Below are 13,349 nucleotides of genomic sequence, written 5' to 3'. Positions count from 1 at the left end.
AACTGTGAGCGATACAGTAGGGAACAGATGAAGAAGGGAAGTTGAGGCTGGGCGCGTGTTCACACTTAGCCGTTCTCTTGTACCGAGTGGTATCTTCAAGCCGATTCTGTCATTAGCACACCAGTAGAAGAAGGAGTGATATGGCTGGTGTTAATTGCCGTATTTGGATAACTACTTTTGTAAAACTTTGTTTCTTGCAGAGGTTCTGTCCGGAGGCAGATTCCAAAACCATGTTGCAGTGCTTGAAGCAAAATAAAAACAGTGAATTGATGGATCCCAAATGCAAACAGATGATAACCAAGCGCCAGATCACCCAGAACACAGGTAATATCGTGTCCTGGCTTTCCTGGTCCCACTGAGTGTGGCTTCAGTGGAACTGAGCTGGCATATACCTGCCTCATTAAACTATAGGTGTTTTGTTGTCCGTGGGTTTTAAGGGAATAGTCTGGATACAGTAAGCAAAATGATTTATTCTTTCTTCAAAGAGTATCTGGGAGAACAGAATGGAAGTCGTAGGAGAGAGGAGACAGAAGGAGTCAGGGCTGGAGTTCTTTGAAAAGTCTAGAGATTTAACAAAACTTCCTGCATGTAGTAGAATATGTGGGTAATGTCTTTTAGAACAGAGAAATTTCGGCTATGAGTTGCAAGACCTTGCAACATAGTGCGTAAGATGAGTCAGGTATTCTCAGTGTTTTCCAAAGTGTCGGTTATGGGGAAGGCTGGCTATGGCTGCTTGGTCTTCATGACAACTGCTAAGAATACTGGTACCGGCAGAGCCCGCAGAGCTGCTACAAAGTAGAAGTCCTGGGGTCTCTGTCTCCACCCCTGCTCTTTCATTAAATTCTACTGCTGATTGAAAACAGCACAGTGAGAGCTCAGTAAATGTTTAGCAAATAAACAAATCAGTGGTTTATTTGTGGTCATTGACATAATATGCCCCCTTTTGAAAGGTAGATCTCTAATGTTTGTGAATCCATGTGGAATATTTTATCACGTACTTATGAATTTCCTCTCTAGATTACCGCTTAAATCCTGTGTTAAGGAAAGCCTGTAAAGCTGACATTCCTAAATTCTGCCATGGTATCCTGACTAAGGCCAAAGATGATTCAGAGCTGGAAGGTCAAGTCATCTCTTGCCTCAAGCTGAGATATGCTGATCAGGTAAATTGGCTTGGACTCTTCACAGAGGTGTGTTTGTAGAGGCCCCTCGACTCCTGGTAGTTTTTTCTTCGGAAGTCCCTAGCTTGCTCCTACTTTCCCAAGACATTTTTTAATACCTTCCCAAATCAGGGGCCTAATAAAAAGCTGAAATTGTCTGACGGGCTGATTAAGTCTCCCTTTGTCACATGTAGCGGCTGTCTTCAGACTGCGAAGACCAGATCCGGATTATTATCCAGGAGTCTGCTCTGGATTATCGACTAGATCCTCAGCTCCAGCTGCACTGCTCAGATGAGGTAGGTTTTGGGTACGAAGCTGGTTATGATCAGAGCTGATCAGGTAAATGTTTATTGGAGGGGTGCCTGGGTGGCACAACGGTTGGACGTCTGCCTTCGGCTCAGGGCGTGATCCCGGCGTTACGGGATTGAGCCCCACGTCAGGCTCCTCCGCTGTGAGCCTGCTTCTTCCTCTCCCACTCCCCCTGCTTGTGTTCCCTCTCTCGCTGGCTGTCTCTGTCTCTAATAAATAAATAAAATCTTTCAAAAAAAAAAAAAAAGAAAATGTTTATTGGAGAAAAGTATTCTCTTTCTCTTCAGCCTTGAATCCAGCATAGTTGAAGGCCCATTTTCTGGATTCTCCATCGTTTGAGTTTCTGGTTCCCTGTGACACTGAATTAGACTTGGCCCTGGTCCTGTCACGATACATTGTTGGTTCCGTATTTCTCTGTTGTACTAGGGTATTCTTTTATTATATTTGTCTCTGTATAGTTTGTTCTTCCCTTCTCTTTATTCTGATGGTAACCTAGAATACCCTAAGGCTTGCCAGAAAGATAAAGCGCTCCTATAATAGCACTAAAGAAATGCCTCTCCTTGGAAATCATTTGACTTCCTAGCTAGAAAAGGCCATGTGGAGAACTTTGTTCAGCATATGTCAATTTTAGGGGATCATAGCTAAAGGTTTTTAAAAGAAGCTTACTCATAAAGCTGCCTAAAGGAGGCTAAGTTTTTAATCTTTGGTGTGGACTCTGTTTTAGGACCCCTTTGTGTGTGTGTGTGTGTGTGTGTGTGTGTTGCCAAGTTGTGAGTCTGGGTTGACCCTGAACCTTTGTAAAGCATTTGCTTTTGGTATTTCACTTGGCTATATCACCTTCCTCCTGTGTCATAAAGGATAGCCTTCTTTGTGACCAGTCTTGGGACCGTCTGATCAGATCTCAGGGTTGACAGCATAAAGATGGGTACACTGACTGACTTTCGACTCTGTGTGCTGGTCCTTGTGAAGGAGAATGGGGCCTGGCAGCTTGTACAGGAGGGAGGGGAGTGAAGTCCATCAGGAAACTGTTTGAGAGGACGTGTGGCCCTGTGTGGGAGGATCACCAAATCTACAGGCTGCAGAGACGAGGTTCCTGGTGAGAGTAGAGATGGCCTTGTGTTTCGTGTGTCTCCTGAGCAGATCTCCAATCTGTGTGCTGAAGAAGCAGCAGCCCAAGAGCAGACGGGTCAGGTAGAGGAGTGCCTCAAAGTTAACCTGCTCAAAATCAAGACGGACACCTGCAAGAAGGTAACCACCACCAACTGCCCTTTCCCCTGCCTGTTTTCACTCCTTTTTCTTTTTCCTTCCAGTGCTGTGCTCTGACATCTCAGTGATAACATCTAAACCTTCCTCCCCAGAATTATACACTGTCCTCTCTTAGGAAACCTTAATTGGGTTCTTGACAATTAATCACCTGTAACTTAAGTATTCTTTCACATGTGCTAATTATTTGTGAATATGTCTCACCCCATGACCGGGCCATTATTGAGGGGCACTGTGAGTACACTGCCGAGAGCAAAATGTCAAGTCCAGCATATCAGTACATATACTGCCTCCATTAAAATCATTTCAGAAATAGCACATAAAAACGAAGTTCACAGAATATGACTGTTAAGCATACATTATCTTGCAGAATTGCAACTGAGATGATCTATTTGATCTTTTTTAAAAAGCTTTTTCTTTTCTTGAAAAGTATTTCAGTGATGTCATTGTTGAGTCACTGTGACTATTGTACACAGATCTTTTCATCTGCTGAAATGCTTCCGATTGCACACAGTCTGAGAGTTGGCGGAAAGCTAAATCCAGATATTTTCCTTGGACTGCTTCGTCATCAAATGATCCTGTTTAACTTTTAGGAGGACTTTTTGAACAATATTTGAACTTTGGTTTTTGTTTTCTTGTTTTTGTAATTCTTGTTTTACAAGGACTGTAGTCTTTCCATTGAAAGCAAACTATTTTTATTTAAGAAAGCATTTCCGGGGGCACCTCGGTGACACGGTTGAGCATCTGCTTCTTGGTTTCAGCTCAGGTCATGATCTCGGGATCGTGGGATTGAGCCCCACGTCAGGCTCAGCACAGAGTCTGCTTGAGAGTCTCTTGCTCACTCTCTCTCTCTAAAGTAAATAAATTTAATTAAAAGGAAAAAAAAGCATTTCTGGCCTGTCTTTACCTTGTATTTTTCATCGTATATAAATGGAGAGACTGCAGAGCTGATTTCAGTTCCATCATGTTTATGTTCCTCTTGTTCGGAACATCTTTAAACTCAGAATTGTTCTTGCGGTAAAATTTACGCTCTCTCCGTCTTTTTTTCTTTTGAGGATAATGGAGGTAAAGTGAAACATTTTGTAAATGTTGACCGTTTTTTGGGAATTTTAAGATAGCATATTACTCTGATTTTCAGGTTTTACATTTTTTAGTCTTCTTAAAGTAAGAAAATAGCTATATTATCCCAGTATAAATACTAACACTTAGTATTTAATAATATGGCATACCAGACTGCCAAAACCCATATCTGATTTTATAACCCCCCACTTTACTTAGCACACAGCTTTGCTTACACTAGGTCTCCACATGTATTTATGGAATTAATCAGCTGCTAAAAATCTATACATTCTTTGCATTGTCACCGCACTGCCCCTATCTCAACAAGTTCTGTTGTTAACCCTCAACCTTCCCTCCTTGACTTTTTTGTTTGTATATAAAGTATTTGCAGATAACAGATCTGATGCATTTCCTCTATGAAAGCTCTCTCTGCGATGATTTTCCCTTCCTAGGAAGTGTTAAACATGCTGAAGGAAAGCAAAGCGGACATCTTTGTGGACCCAGTCCTTCATACAGCATGTGCCCTGGACATTAAACACCACTGTGCAGCCATTACCCCTGGCCGAGGGCGTCGTAAGTCACTGTTCACTCTGACCCTCTCTGAACTCTGTCTCAGACTCCCTCTGAGAGCACTTGCAGCTGCTCTGTTCTGTAGCTGCAGCTCAGCCACAGACAATATCCTCTGGGGGCCTGGTTGATGCTGGGACTAGGCTTTTGTGGCAGAATGAATTTTTTGTGGCAGAATAATCCTGCGGGTTTGAACTGACCTGGCCGTGACCAGAGGTACGGATCTGATGAAAAGGGAAGGTTGAGTTACTTATCAGAGAAGCAAAACTTAGTCATCATCATGGCCCTCTTCCCCCTTGCCCAAACTAGAGCAGCTCTATCAGCTTTCCCAGTGGCCATACTGGGCGGGTCCTGGGCTGGTAGAAAGTTGTTTCCAAGCCAAAATTGCCCAATAAAGATGAGAAAGGTTTTAAGAGGCTCTGGGCAGCTGGCCTTGGAAGTTCAGTATCATTCTTCTTCATGTGAAATCTAGGGTCAAGTTTCCGAGAACAGATTTAACTTTGTAGAGCCTATAAATCTGAATTCTCTGGTGGTGAAGTCCCCTTCTTCCCAACCTTATAGAAATTTCTGTTCTGGGCAGTTTCAGACTCTTCTTATCCCTTTTCTTTCACAGAAATGTCCTGCCTCATGGAGGCCCTGGAGGATAAGCGGGTGAGGTTACAACCCGAGTGCAAAAAACGCCTCAATGACCGGATTGAAATGTGGAGTTACGCTGCAAAGGTAATGACCAAGAGAATCTGCTGAAATGGCCATCTCTCTGTCAGTTCCCCAGATACTCCACCGGTCTTCTTGTCCTTGTTGAGAGACCGGCAGTGAGAGTATTTGAAAAGTCCGTCAGTGTCCTTGAAGCCTCCCCGGCTTCCCTGAGCCTGCAGCCATGATCTGCTTCTGCACTGGGCTGTGTCTGCAGGCTTTGCCAGGGCCAGCGCTTTCTCCTCGTTGCCCGTAGTCCACCATGGAAAAGCGAGTCACCCAAAGGATGGGACTGAAGCCAGCCATACAGAGAGAACCCAGACATCGTACCCATGGGAAGGCAAGCAGGCTGGCCACTGCTGTCTTAAAGCTTGGTTTTCTGATTTGACACATGTTTGGGAGGAGCATACGTATGTGAGACTAGCCCTGGCCCTCGGCTAGCCTGAAGCAGGGAAATAATAGGGCAGGGAGACATCAGGACACTGGTGAATATGTGTGGTACCCAGGCAGACTGCGGCTGGGGGAGATTTTTCCTATACAGATTCAGCCTCAGTAAGAAGAATAACAGTTCTTCTCATGTATACATTGCTTTGTGGTGTATAAAACACACTGATGGCCATATTAACTCACTTGAACCTTGAACCCAATGGGATGAGTGATTATTTCCTCACTTTTCGGTGGCGGGAAGCCGTGACTTGGCCAAGGTCCCTCAGTGAGAAAGTCCGGTTTCTAGATTCATGCTCTTGGTATCACCCCACACCAGGACGGACATTCCCAGTTGCCTTGGATTAACAGAATGATCATGAGAACTGCCCCCGCTTTCTTGACCACTTCCTCCTGTCAGCCACATGAAAGGTCAAGGCAAACAGGAAGGACCACGAAAAGTCTTCACATTTAGATGTAAGGGAAGAATGAAGGGAAAGGATCATAGCTGTCCCAGTAGCAAGCATGCCCCTCACCCCTTCTTCCAAGTGGACATAGTTGGCTTGGAAGCCCTTGGCTAAATGAGGCAGCAGAGAGGTGCCAGGTCAGCCTCTTTCTTGCTCACTGCCCCCACCGGTCACTCGCTGAGCAACGCTGTGGAGACTCCAGTGCTTGTTTTGTGTCGGCGAATGTCAGCACTGAGACTACATGCATCCAAAACCTCTCTGCTCTGCGTCTATGGGGTGAGCAGAGAAGCAGATAGACGTAGCCAGACAGCTCCAGGCAGACCCTCTCAGGCACCCTGGCTAAGGTGAGACCCAAAAGAGCAGGTCCCTATCCCTGTGCACCTCAGGAGCCTTTGAGCCCTGATTCTGCTCTCGCGGGCTGCAAGAGAGAGGTCCATTCAAGAAAGCCGAGAGGAAAACAGGGTGGAAACTGGCTAGACTGCAAGTCCGTGACTGTGAGAGTGGTGTGGTTTGTTCAGTCGGCCTGAGTCATGTTTGCACAGTGTTTCTGCTGGGGGCAGCGCTCGTGATTTAATGGTGAGTGAAAAGAAGTCAAGATAGAGAACCAGCATCCAACACAGTCTTGACTAGTCTGCGTTTTTGAAAATAAATCCGAATATATAAGAACCTGTGATATTGTGCAAGTAACCACCTTCCACCCTTTGGGCCTCTGTGTCTTCAGCTATAACGTGGGAGTAGTAAAATCTACTTTCAAGGATTGGTATAAGGAATAAATGATTAAAAACCTGTCAGTGGGGCACCTGGGTGGCTCAGTCGGTATACCGTCCAACTCTTGATCTCAGCTCGGGTCTTGATCTCAGGATCATGAGTTCAAGCCCCACCATGGGTTCCACGCCATGTGTGGAGCCTTGTTGGAAAAAAAGCAAAACCATGTGGAGCACTCTGCCAGGGCCCCACCCACGGTTAGGTCCTCAGGGTGAGGGCCGCTGCCAGGTTAGTGGTGGTGATCACCACAATGGATGGTATGAGACTCCACCTCTTTGTCTGTATTTTCTCATTTCGTGCAGTAGATATGCACCATATTATGATCAGGAAAAGGAATTGTAGCTCATTGATTTTCTTGTCCCTTGTCCTCTTTTTCCAAAAGAAATGGCATAAACTAAACTAAGAATTGAGGGGGGCGGGGGCGCCTGGGTGGCACAGCGGTTAAGCGTCTGCCTTCGGCTCAGGGCGTGATCCCAGCGTTGTGGGATCGAGCCCCACATCAGGCTCTTCCGCTATGAGCCTGCTTCTTTCTCTCCCACTCCCCCTGCTTGTGTTCCCTCTCTCACTAGCTGTCTCTATCTCTGTCAAATAAATAAATAAAATCTTTAAAAAAAAAAAAAAAGAATTGAGGGGGGCAAGTTAGAGCTGGCACCACCCCAGCCCACTTCTCTCTCAGGGGCCGATGCTGCGCTGTGTCGTTCCAGGTGGCCCCAGCAGATGGCTTCTCTGACCTCGCCATGCAAGTGATGACATCTCCATCAAAGAACTACATTCTCTCTGTGATCAGTGGGAGCATCTGTATATTGTTCCTGATTGGCCTGATGTGTGGACGTATCACCAAGCGAGTAACACGAGAGCTCAAGGACAGGTAGAGCCACCTTGACCACCAGAGGAACTCCCTGTCCAGTGCCCAGTTTGTACAGCCCTCCTGTATAGTGTACCCGCTCACCTCGTTCTTCTCAGAGGTGACACCAACACCCGTGTTAGAGCAGCAGCAGGTGTCCTCTGCATTGTCCCGTCTCCGACTTCGCCCGTGTCCGTGGTGCCCTTCTCCTCCTCAACCATTTTGTGCAGCAGCAGCAGCTGGCCGCTTTGGTTATTGCCTGTATTGGCAAATTTGGGTTTACCTGCCCGTAGACAAGTCTCTCTCATACCAATGGAACTACCAGTACTTCCAGAACCAACTTACCTGACCTGCAACTCAAATGATTTTTTTTTTAAAAAACCAAAAAGAAAAAAAGAAAAAAAAGAAATTTTTAAAGAAAGAAAAAAATGTATATAGTAACACATCTCCTCCAGGCTTGATTTGGGCAATGGGGTTATTTCTTCTGTGTGACTGTAAAATGAAGGCAGGACTTTAGGGGAAAACACACCACCCAATATGCTATTACTGGGATGTCTTGCTCATTTCTCAAAAGTACCTTTGGACCATGTGGGGGCCGTGGACTTCACCGAGGAGTGGGAAACCACTAACCAGCCTGCTTTGGGTCTTGTTTTCTTCTGCTGAAACAGTGATGCCTTCCAGTTCCCACCTTAATAGAGCCGCTGCTGGTCAAGACCCCAAGGCCATGAGTATTTCTATGATCTCCTCATTTCAGTGAAGTAAAGCAAGTATGAGCTTCCATAGGCCAAGGGCAAATGGGTTGGGGAGGAGATCAGAAGGATGTGAAGCTGGTCAGTCACTTGATCTGCACCGAGAGGCTGGACCCTGAGTCCCAAGGAGCAGGATCCCAGGCATCTTCCTCCTCCAGGCTAGCACAGGACTCCGTCACGTTTGGATTGACCCTCCTGGGGGATAGCTGTTATTTTAGAAGGCCTGCCGGGAGGCAGTGACTACAGCATGGGAGGGAGCTCAGGCCAGGAAGGAGGGGCAGGGGTTGGTTCACTTTGCTTTATGTTTCAGGCAACAATGCAGGTCAGAGACGGTGGCTTGTAAAGATTTAGTGTGGTCTCAGGGTCTGATTGGCCATCCAACCTGACCCTTGTGTGGGCTCAAGGCCACCTTCCCAGACAAGTTCCCTTATACCTCTTTGTGGAGAGGACTTGGAAAGTTACTATGTTAAAAGATGGAGCCTATTCTCTGTGGGTTTTTTTTTCCTTTCTGTCCATTTGCTGCGTACATCCACTGTAGTCGGCATTGACTAAACGTTGTACTTTGATGATTCATCAGTCTTTCCAGAATCTGAGCTTTATGGAAGCAGTCTTCCTGGCCGTCCTCCCTCGTCCCTCCAGTGTGGGATGACAGGTTTGGAGTATCAAGGGGAGGGGTGTAGGCCTCAGGGTGCAACCAGGCACACCTTGGTTTGAGTTTGGGGCATGGAGTTATGGTGGCTGCACAAGAGGGCGGCGTGTACAGTAGGAGATATATTTATATAATATATATTTTATTAACCTGTTAGACGTCCACAGAGTATTATAAATCATGTGCCTAAAACTGTCCACATAGACCATGGCACCCTTCCTTGCCCTGCCCCTCCTTTGCCACCGTCCACATGGGCTGCAGGACCTACGCAACATTTGTCTCCCCTGAAATGTGTTTGATATGAAGTGGGTCAGTGTGTGGATCAGTTGATTCAAATTACTCCTTGTCTAATCTGACTGACATATATTTGAATACTGTGGTTTTCTTCTTTTGCTTGTTGCTACCCTTCCTGGAGGCAGTGAGGTCCAGGAGCCACCTCTATCCCCCTGCCTAGGGTGCTTCAAGTCACCAGGGGAAGCTGCTAAGCTGCTTGGTGCCCTCAGTCCTGCTCTTAGGGTCTTCCTGATTCTCAGCACCTGTCCTGGGATTCTTCAGTCTCATAAAACTTGAAACTCTTGGAGTCCGGGCAACAGCACCCTACTATCACCATTGTGGGACTGAATTGGGCTGGTCCAGATGGTCCACCTCCAGGAGTCCCCACCCGGGCTGTGGGAGCTTGGGAATGAGAGCTGGGGATGTCATCTAAACGTAGGCCCTCACCGACGTGTCTGGCATGGTTTACAGGATAGAATAAACATTCACCATTTGGTGAGTGTGCGGATGCCGCTTTCCATCTGTACGTTCTCCCTCCCAGTGTATGTAAAACATCTCCATAGTTTAATGTGTCTTGACATTTTGGGTTTGTCTTAGTTGTCTGCAGCAAATCTGGAAGCTTGAAAAGGAGTTTGATTCTTGAAACATTTGTCATCCTTAGAAATAGAATAAAACGGATAATTCTGCCAGTATTTTCAGTTGCTTGTTGCTAGAAAACATTTCACCATCCTGCTTGGAATAGTTTCAGGTGACCGGTTCTTGAGAGTCCCAGGTAGTGTCCTGAGCAGTTTTCTACCTCCATGGAGCCCCGCACCATCGGAACCTGCAGCTCAACTGTATCCATTCTGTCCCTCCTTTGGTGGAACCACACAGGTTCTGGGCCTCATGGATTACTGGCCTTATGGGTCAGTTGTGGTTAAATCAGCTAGTCAAGAGTTAGTCAAGAAGAGGAAACCATGGCCCTAGCGGAGGAGCCGATGATGGACCTTGTCCTTATCTCTTCTAGTGTCTAGCCCATGGACAATAACAAGCAAACGGTAAGGGGTGGGGGGTTCCAAGGTCAAGGCTTCAGGCACTTGCTGAAAATTACAGTAGCCAGGTAACTCATCTGGCCTTGTCAGCTCACTCTGGTGTCTCCGGGAGTCCTACTTAGTGTGCTCCATGATGCTCGAGAGCCGCCGGGAGGTTACTGTCCTAGGCTGGAGGCCCTGCGGTACAGGAAATCAGAAATGCAGGCAGGCTGTCTGCATCTGTTCTCTCTGAGTTTCTCTCACAGAAGGGTAGCTCTGGAAGTGAGACCTTTACCCTGGTGCATCCCTGGCCTCCCTCTACTCTTGCTGCTGTCCCAAGAAAAGTCCGCTAGCAAGATGTGCTGAGCTGGGGGCAGAGTGAAGGCTCAGGTTCACTCCAGCAGGAAAGCCTTCCTCCTCTGCATTCCCTGAAGACCCTCTGGCTGCCACTCCCAGTTCTGTGGGTCCAGTCAGCTTGTTCGGAGCCAGCCCATCCTTGGAAGCCAGGGGATTCTGGTACTCAGCAGGCATTGGCTTGAATTCTCTGCAGGCCTCTGCTGTCTCATATCCTGCACTTCCTTTTCTGGGGGAGAGTGAGCAGCTCTTCGGGGGGGGGGGCATTCTGCTTTCCCAGAAGAGGTGACAGAATGATCAGATTTCACATCCTCCCATTTCCCGAAGTCATGTAATAAAAGAATCCAATAGTAAAGAGGTCTGTATTATCCGTTTATATATCATCAAAGTAGAAACGAACTTATGTGCTGATTTCCCTCTATTTTCCCAAGAGAAGATTCACTCTCACGTGTGACTTCTGGAAATGTCTCCCATCCTCCCCACCTCCAGGCTGTGGTATAGCTTCTCTCCCAAAGACCCCCACTGTAGTGAGTCACCCAGGGAGAGGTGGATTGCTTCAGGGGGTCTCCTTACTTAGCTGGTCTCAAGTTCTGAGAAAAACCTTTCGTTTCCTGTTTCTTCCCCTCCCCCACCAAAAACTACCCACACTCGGAGTACAGCTTAGGTTAAGTGAGCCAATAACAGAGGCCACGACGCCAGTCAACCCAGCCTGACACGTTCAACCTAAATTTTGCCATAGAACAAAAAGAAGAGGGCTTTTTGAATTGTGTCATTTAGGTGTATAGTATTTGTATTTCACATTCTTCGGAATTTGAGAAACCTGAAAGATCCCTTTTATTTCTCACCATTTGGGCGGCACCTGCATCGCTTTATCAAGTGCAGCACTCCAGTGCCCTGAGTTTCTCCTGGGCCTTCAGGGACTCCTCTCTCTCTTCACCTCTTCTCCTCTGGTCTCCGATTCCCAAGGGCCGTGGGGCCAGACCTGATGTTCTGGCTTGCCTCTATCTTTCTTACTGTCTGCCTCTCTCATCTGTCTTTGGTCGGCCATCTCTCTCGTACTCTCCTTTTGGTCCTCCTCTCCATTAGGACCAGGGTCACATGTTAGGGCAGTCGAGTTCAAAGGCGAGGCCCCCTTCCTGCCCCGACCTCAGACGACAGACAAGTTATACAAAACCAGACTGACTCTTCAGAGTGACCAGCTTCCCTGAGCCATCTAGTGAGGTCACTATGGAGACCCAGGGACTGTTTGTCATCCGGAGCACAAGGTGGGACTGTCTCTGCTTCGGCTGGTGGTGACAGGATCCTAATGATGGTTTCCTGTCCTTCTGCCTTCCCAAGATTTGTCGCCACACACTGGTGGGAATGTTGGGATACAGGCAGTAGAGAAACCTCCCTAGGCAAGGAGAAAATTCAGATAGTGCCTCTATATTCTGTTTTTGCCTTCCCCCATCATGGAATCAATACCTGGACCCCAGAGCCCAGCAGGCCCTATGCCAGAGCCGGGGAGGCAGGAGCAGGCCCCCAGGGCAGGCTGCGGCACGTGGGCTGGAGCGGCCGCGGCAGAGCCGAGCCCCCAGCAGGCTTCCTGAGCAGCTCCTCCCGGCTCGGCATGCCCAGGTCAGTCCAAGCAGGAAAACAGACTGAACAGCAGATGCTGTGTGAGATCTTAGGCCTTGAATTTTTTTTTTTTTAAGAAAGAGAAAAAGTAAAATTAACAAGCCTCTTTTGTAAATGATTTTTCTTTCTATGTATAAAATCCCGGCAGTTCCTTGTTTTTACATGTTCATGCTGTGTAATTTTGAGATGTTACCGAGATCCTGAACATAATGTGCATTTTTTTCTGTACAGATGAAATGGGAGAATTTAATAAAGAGTTTGCAGGTTTTTACTCGTGAAATCTTCTCTGGTGACTGGGAGGACCCCCCCCCTCACCCCCGCCCCAGAACCTGCTCTGCCAGGAGCGGCCGCGCAGCTGTGCACGCTGACTGAACTTCGTGCTGACTCGCCGCTGGACTTGCTGGTGTCCTTTGTCTCCTCGGCTGAGGAGGTCAAGCAGAGTAGGACATAGGACCTTTAGAGAAGAGCTGGAGGCCAGATCCAAGGTTTTCTGACTCTCAGGCTGAGGTGTTGGGAATTATTCACTTGAGGGATGTGTTTAAGGCACAGCCTCTGGCTCCTTCTCCTTACGGAAGGCACATGTGGATGGCCCCAGTGTCTAGTGGCCACCTTCCCACTGGGGCCAGAACTAGGCTGTATTTCTTCTCTGTGCCCCACCAGGTTCCTATTGGTCAGCCCTTGCCTCCCCATCCCAATAGCCCAGTCCCAGGGCCAGTGACCTCTTTGACACCCTTCCTGAGCCTTTTGCCTCCTCCACTGTTAGCAAAGCTAATTTGCATCGGGGTATTACAAAGTCCTCGCTTAAGGAGTTGGCATGATAGGAAGGATTTCTCAAAGTAGATATGTGTGTACCAGGATTCAAGTGCTGAGATGCCCAGTGTGAGAGGACTGAGGGGTCCTGGGACCAGGGTTTCTTCTCAGAACTCCTCAGATCCATTTTCGGCAGGTGCCACATAGTTGTAGCATGGAGGCTGGGAGAAGGTGTAGTGTAGAAGAAAGGAGGAAGAGGGCTTGGGGCCTTTGAGCCCCAACTACAAACGCTATGTAGGGAGCTCTGGGAGGCCAGCACCCTGAATGAGAGGAGTCTGGGGCCAGATGCTCTAGAGAGTCCTGGAGAGGCTCCCCTCTGTGGTGTAAGCATGGGAAATGA

General features: G+C 47.6%; 1 protein-coding gene across 1 annotated transcript in view; it reads left to right on the top strand.

Annotated features, from left to right (window-relative positions):
- Window positions 1-12,470, top strand: part of GLG1 (golgi glycoprotein 1) — a 146,933-nt gene extending 134,463 nt beyond the window's left edge. The window contains exons 20-26 of the mRNA XM_040633580.1: window positions 201-324; window positions 1,018-1,160; window positions 1,352-1,453; window positions 2,607-2,714; window positions 4,241-4,361; window positions 4,969-5,075; window positions 7,408-12,470. Coding sequence (XP_040489514.1) covers window positions 201-324; window positions 1,018-1,160; window positions 1,352-1,453; window positions 2,607-2,714; window positions 4,241-4,361; window positions 4,969-5,075; window positions 7,408-7,575 — 873 coding nt within the window. The 3' untranslated portion in view covers window positions 7,576-12,470. The remainder of the gene's footprint in view (window positions 1-200; window positions 325-1,017; window positions 1,161-1,351; window positions 1,454-2,606; window positions 2,715-4,240; window positions 4,362-4,968; window positions 5,076-7,407) is intronic.
- Window positions 12,471-13,349: the final 879 nt, after the last annotated feature.

The sequence above is a fragment of the Ursus maritimus genome, unplaced genomic scaffold, assembly GCF_017311325.1.
Source record: "Ursus maritimus isolate PB19 unplaced genomic scaffold, ASM1731132v1 scaffold_19, whole genome shotgun sequence".
NCBI classification, from domain to species: domain Eukaryota; kingdom Metazoa; phylum Chordata; class Mammalia; order Carnivora; family Ursidae; genus Ursus; species Ursus maritimus.
The sequence above is the reverse complement of the archived record's forward strand: the minus strand, read 5'-3'. Positions and strand labels throughout refer to the sequence as shown.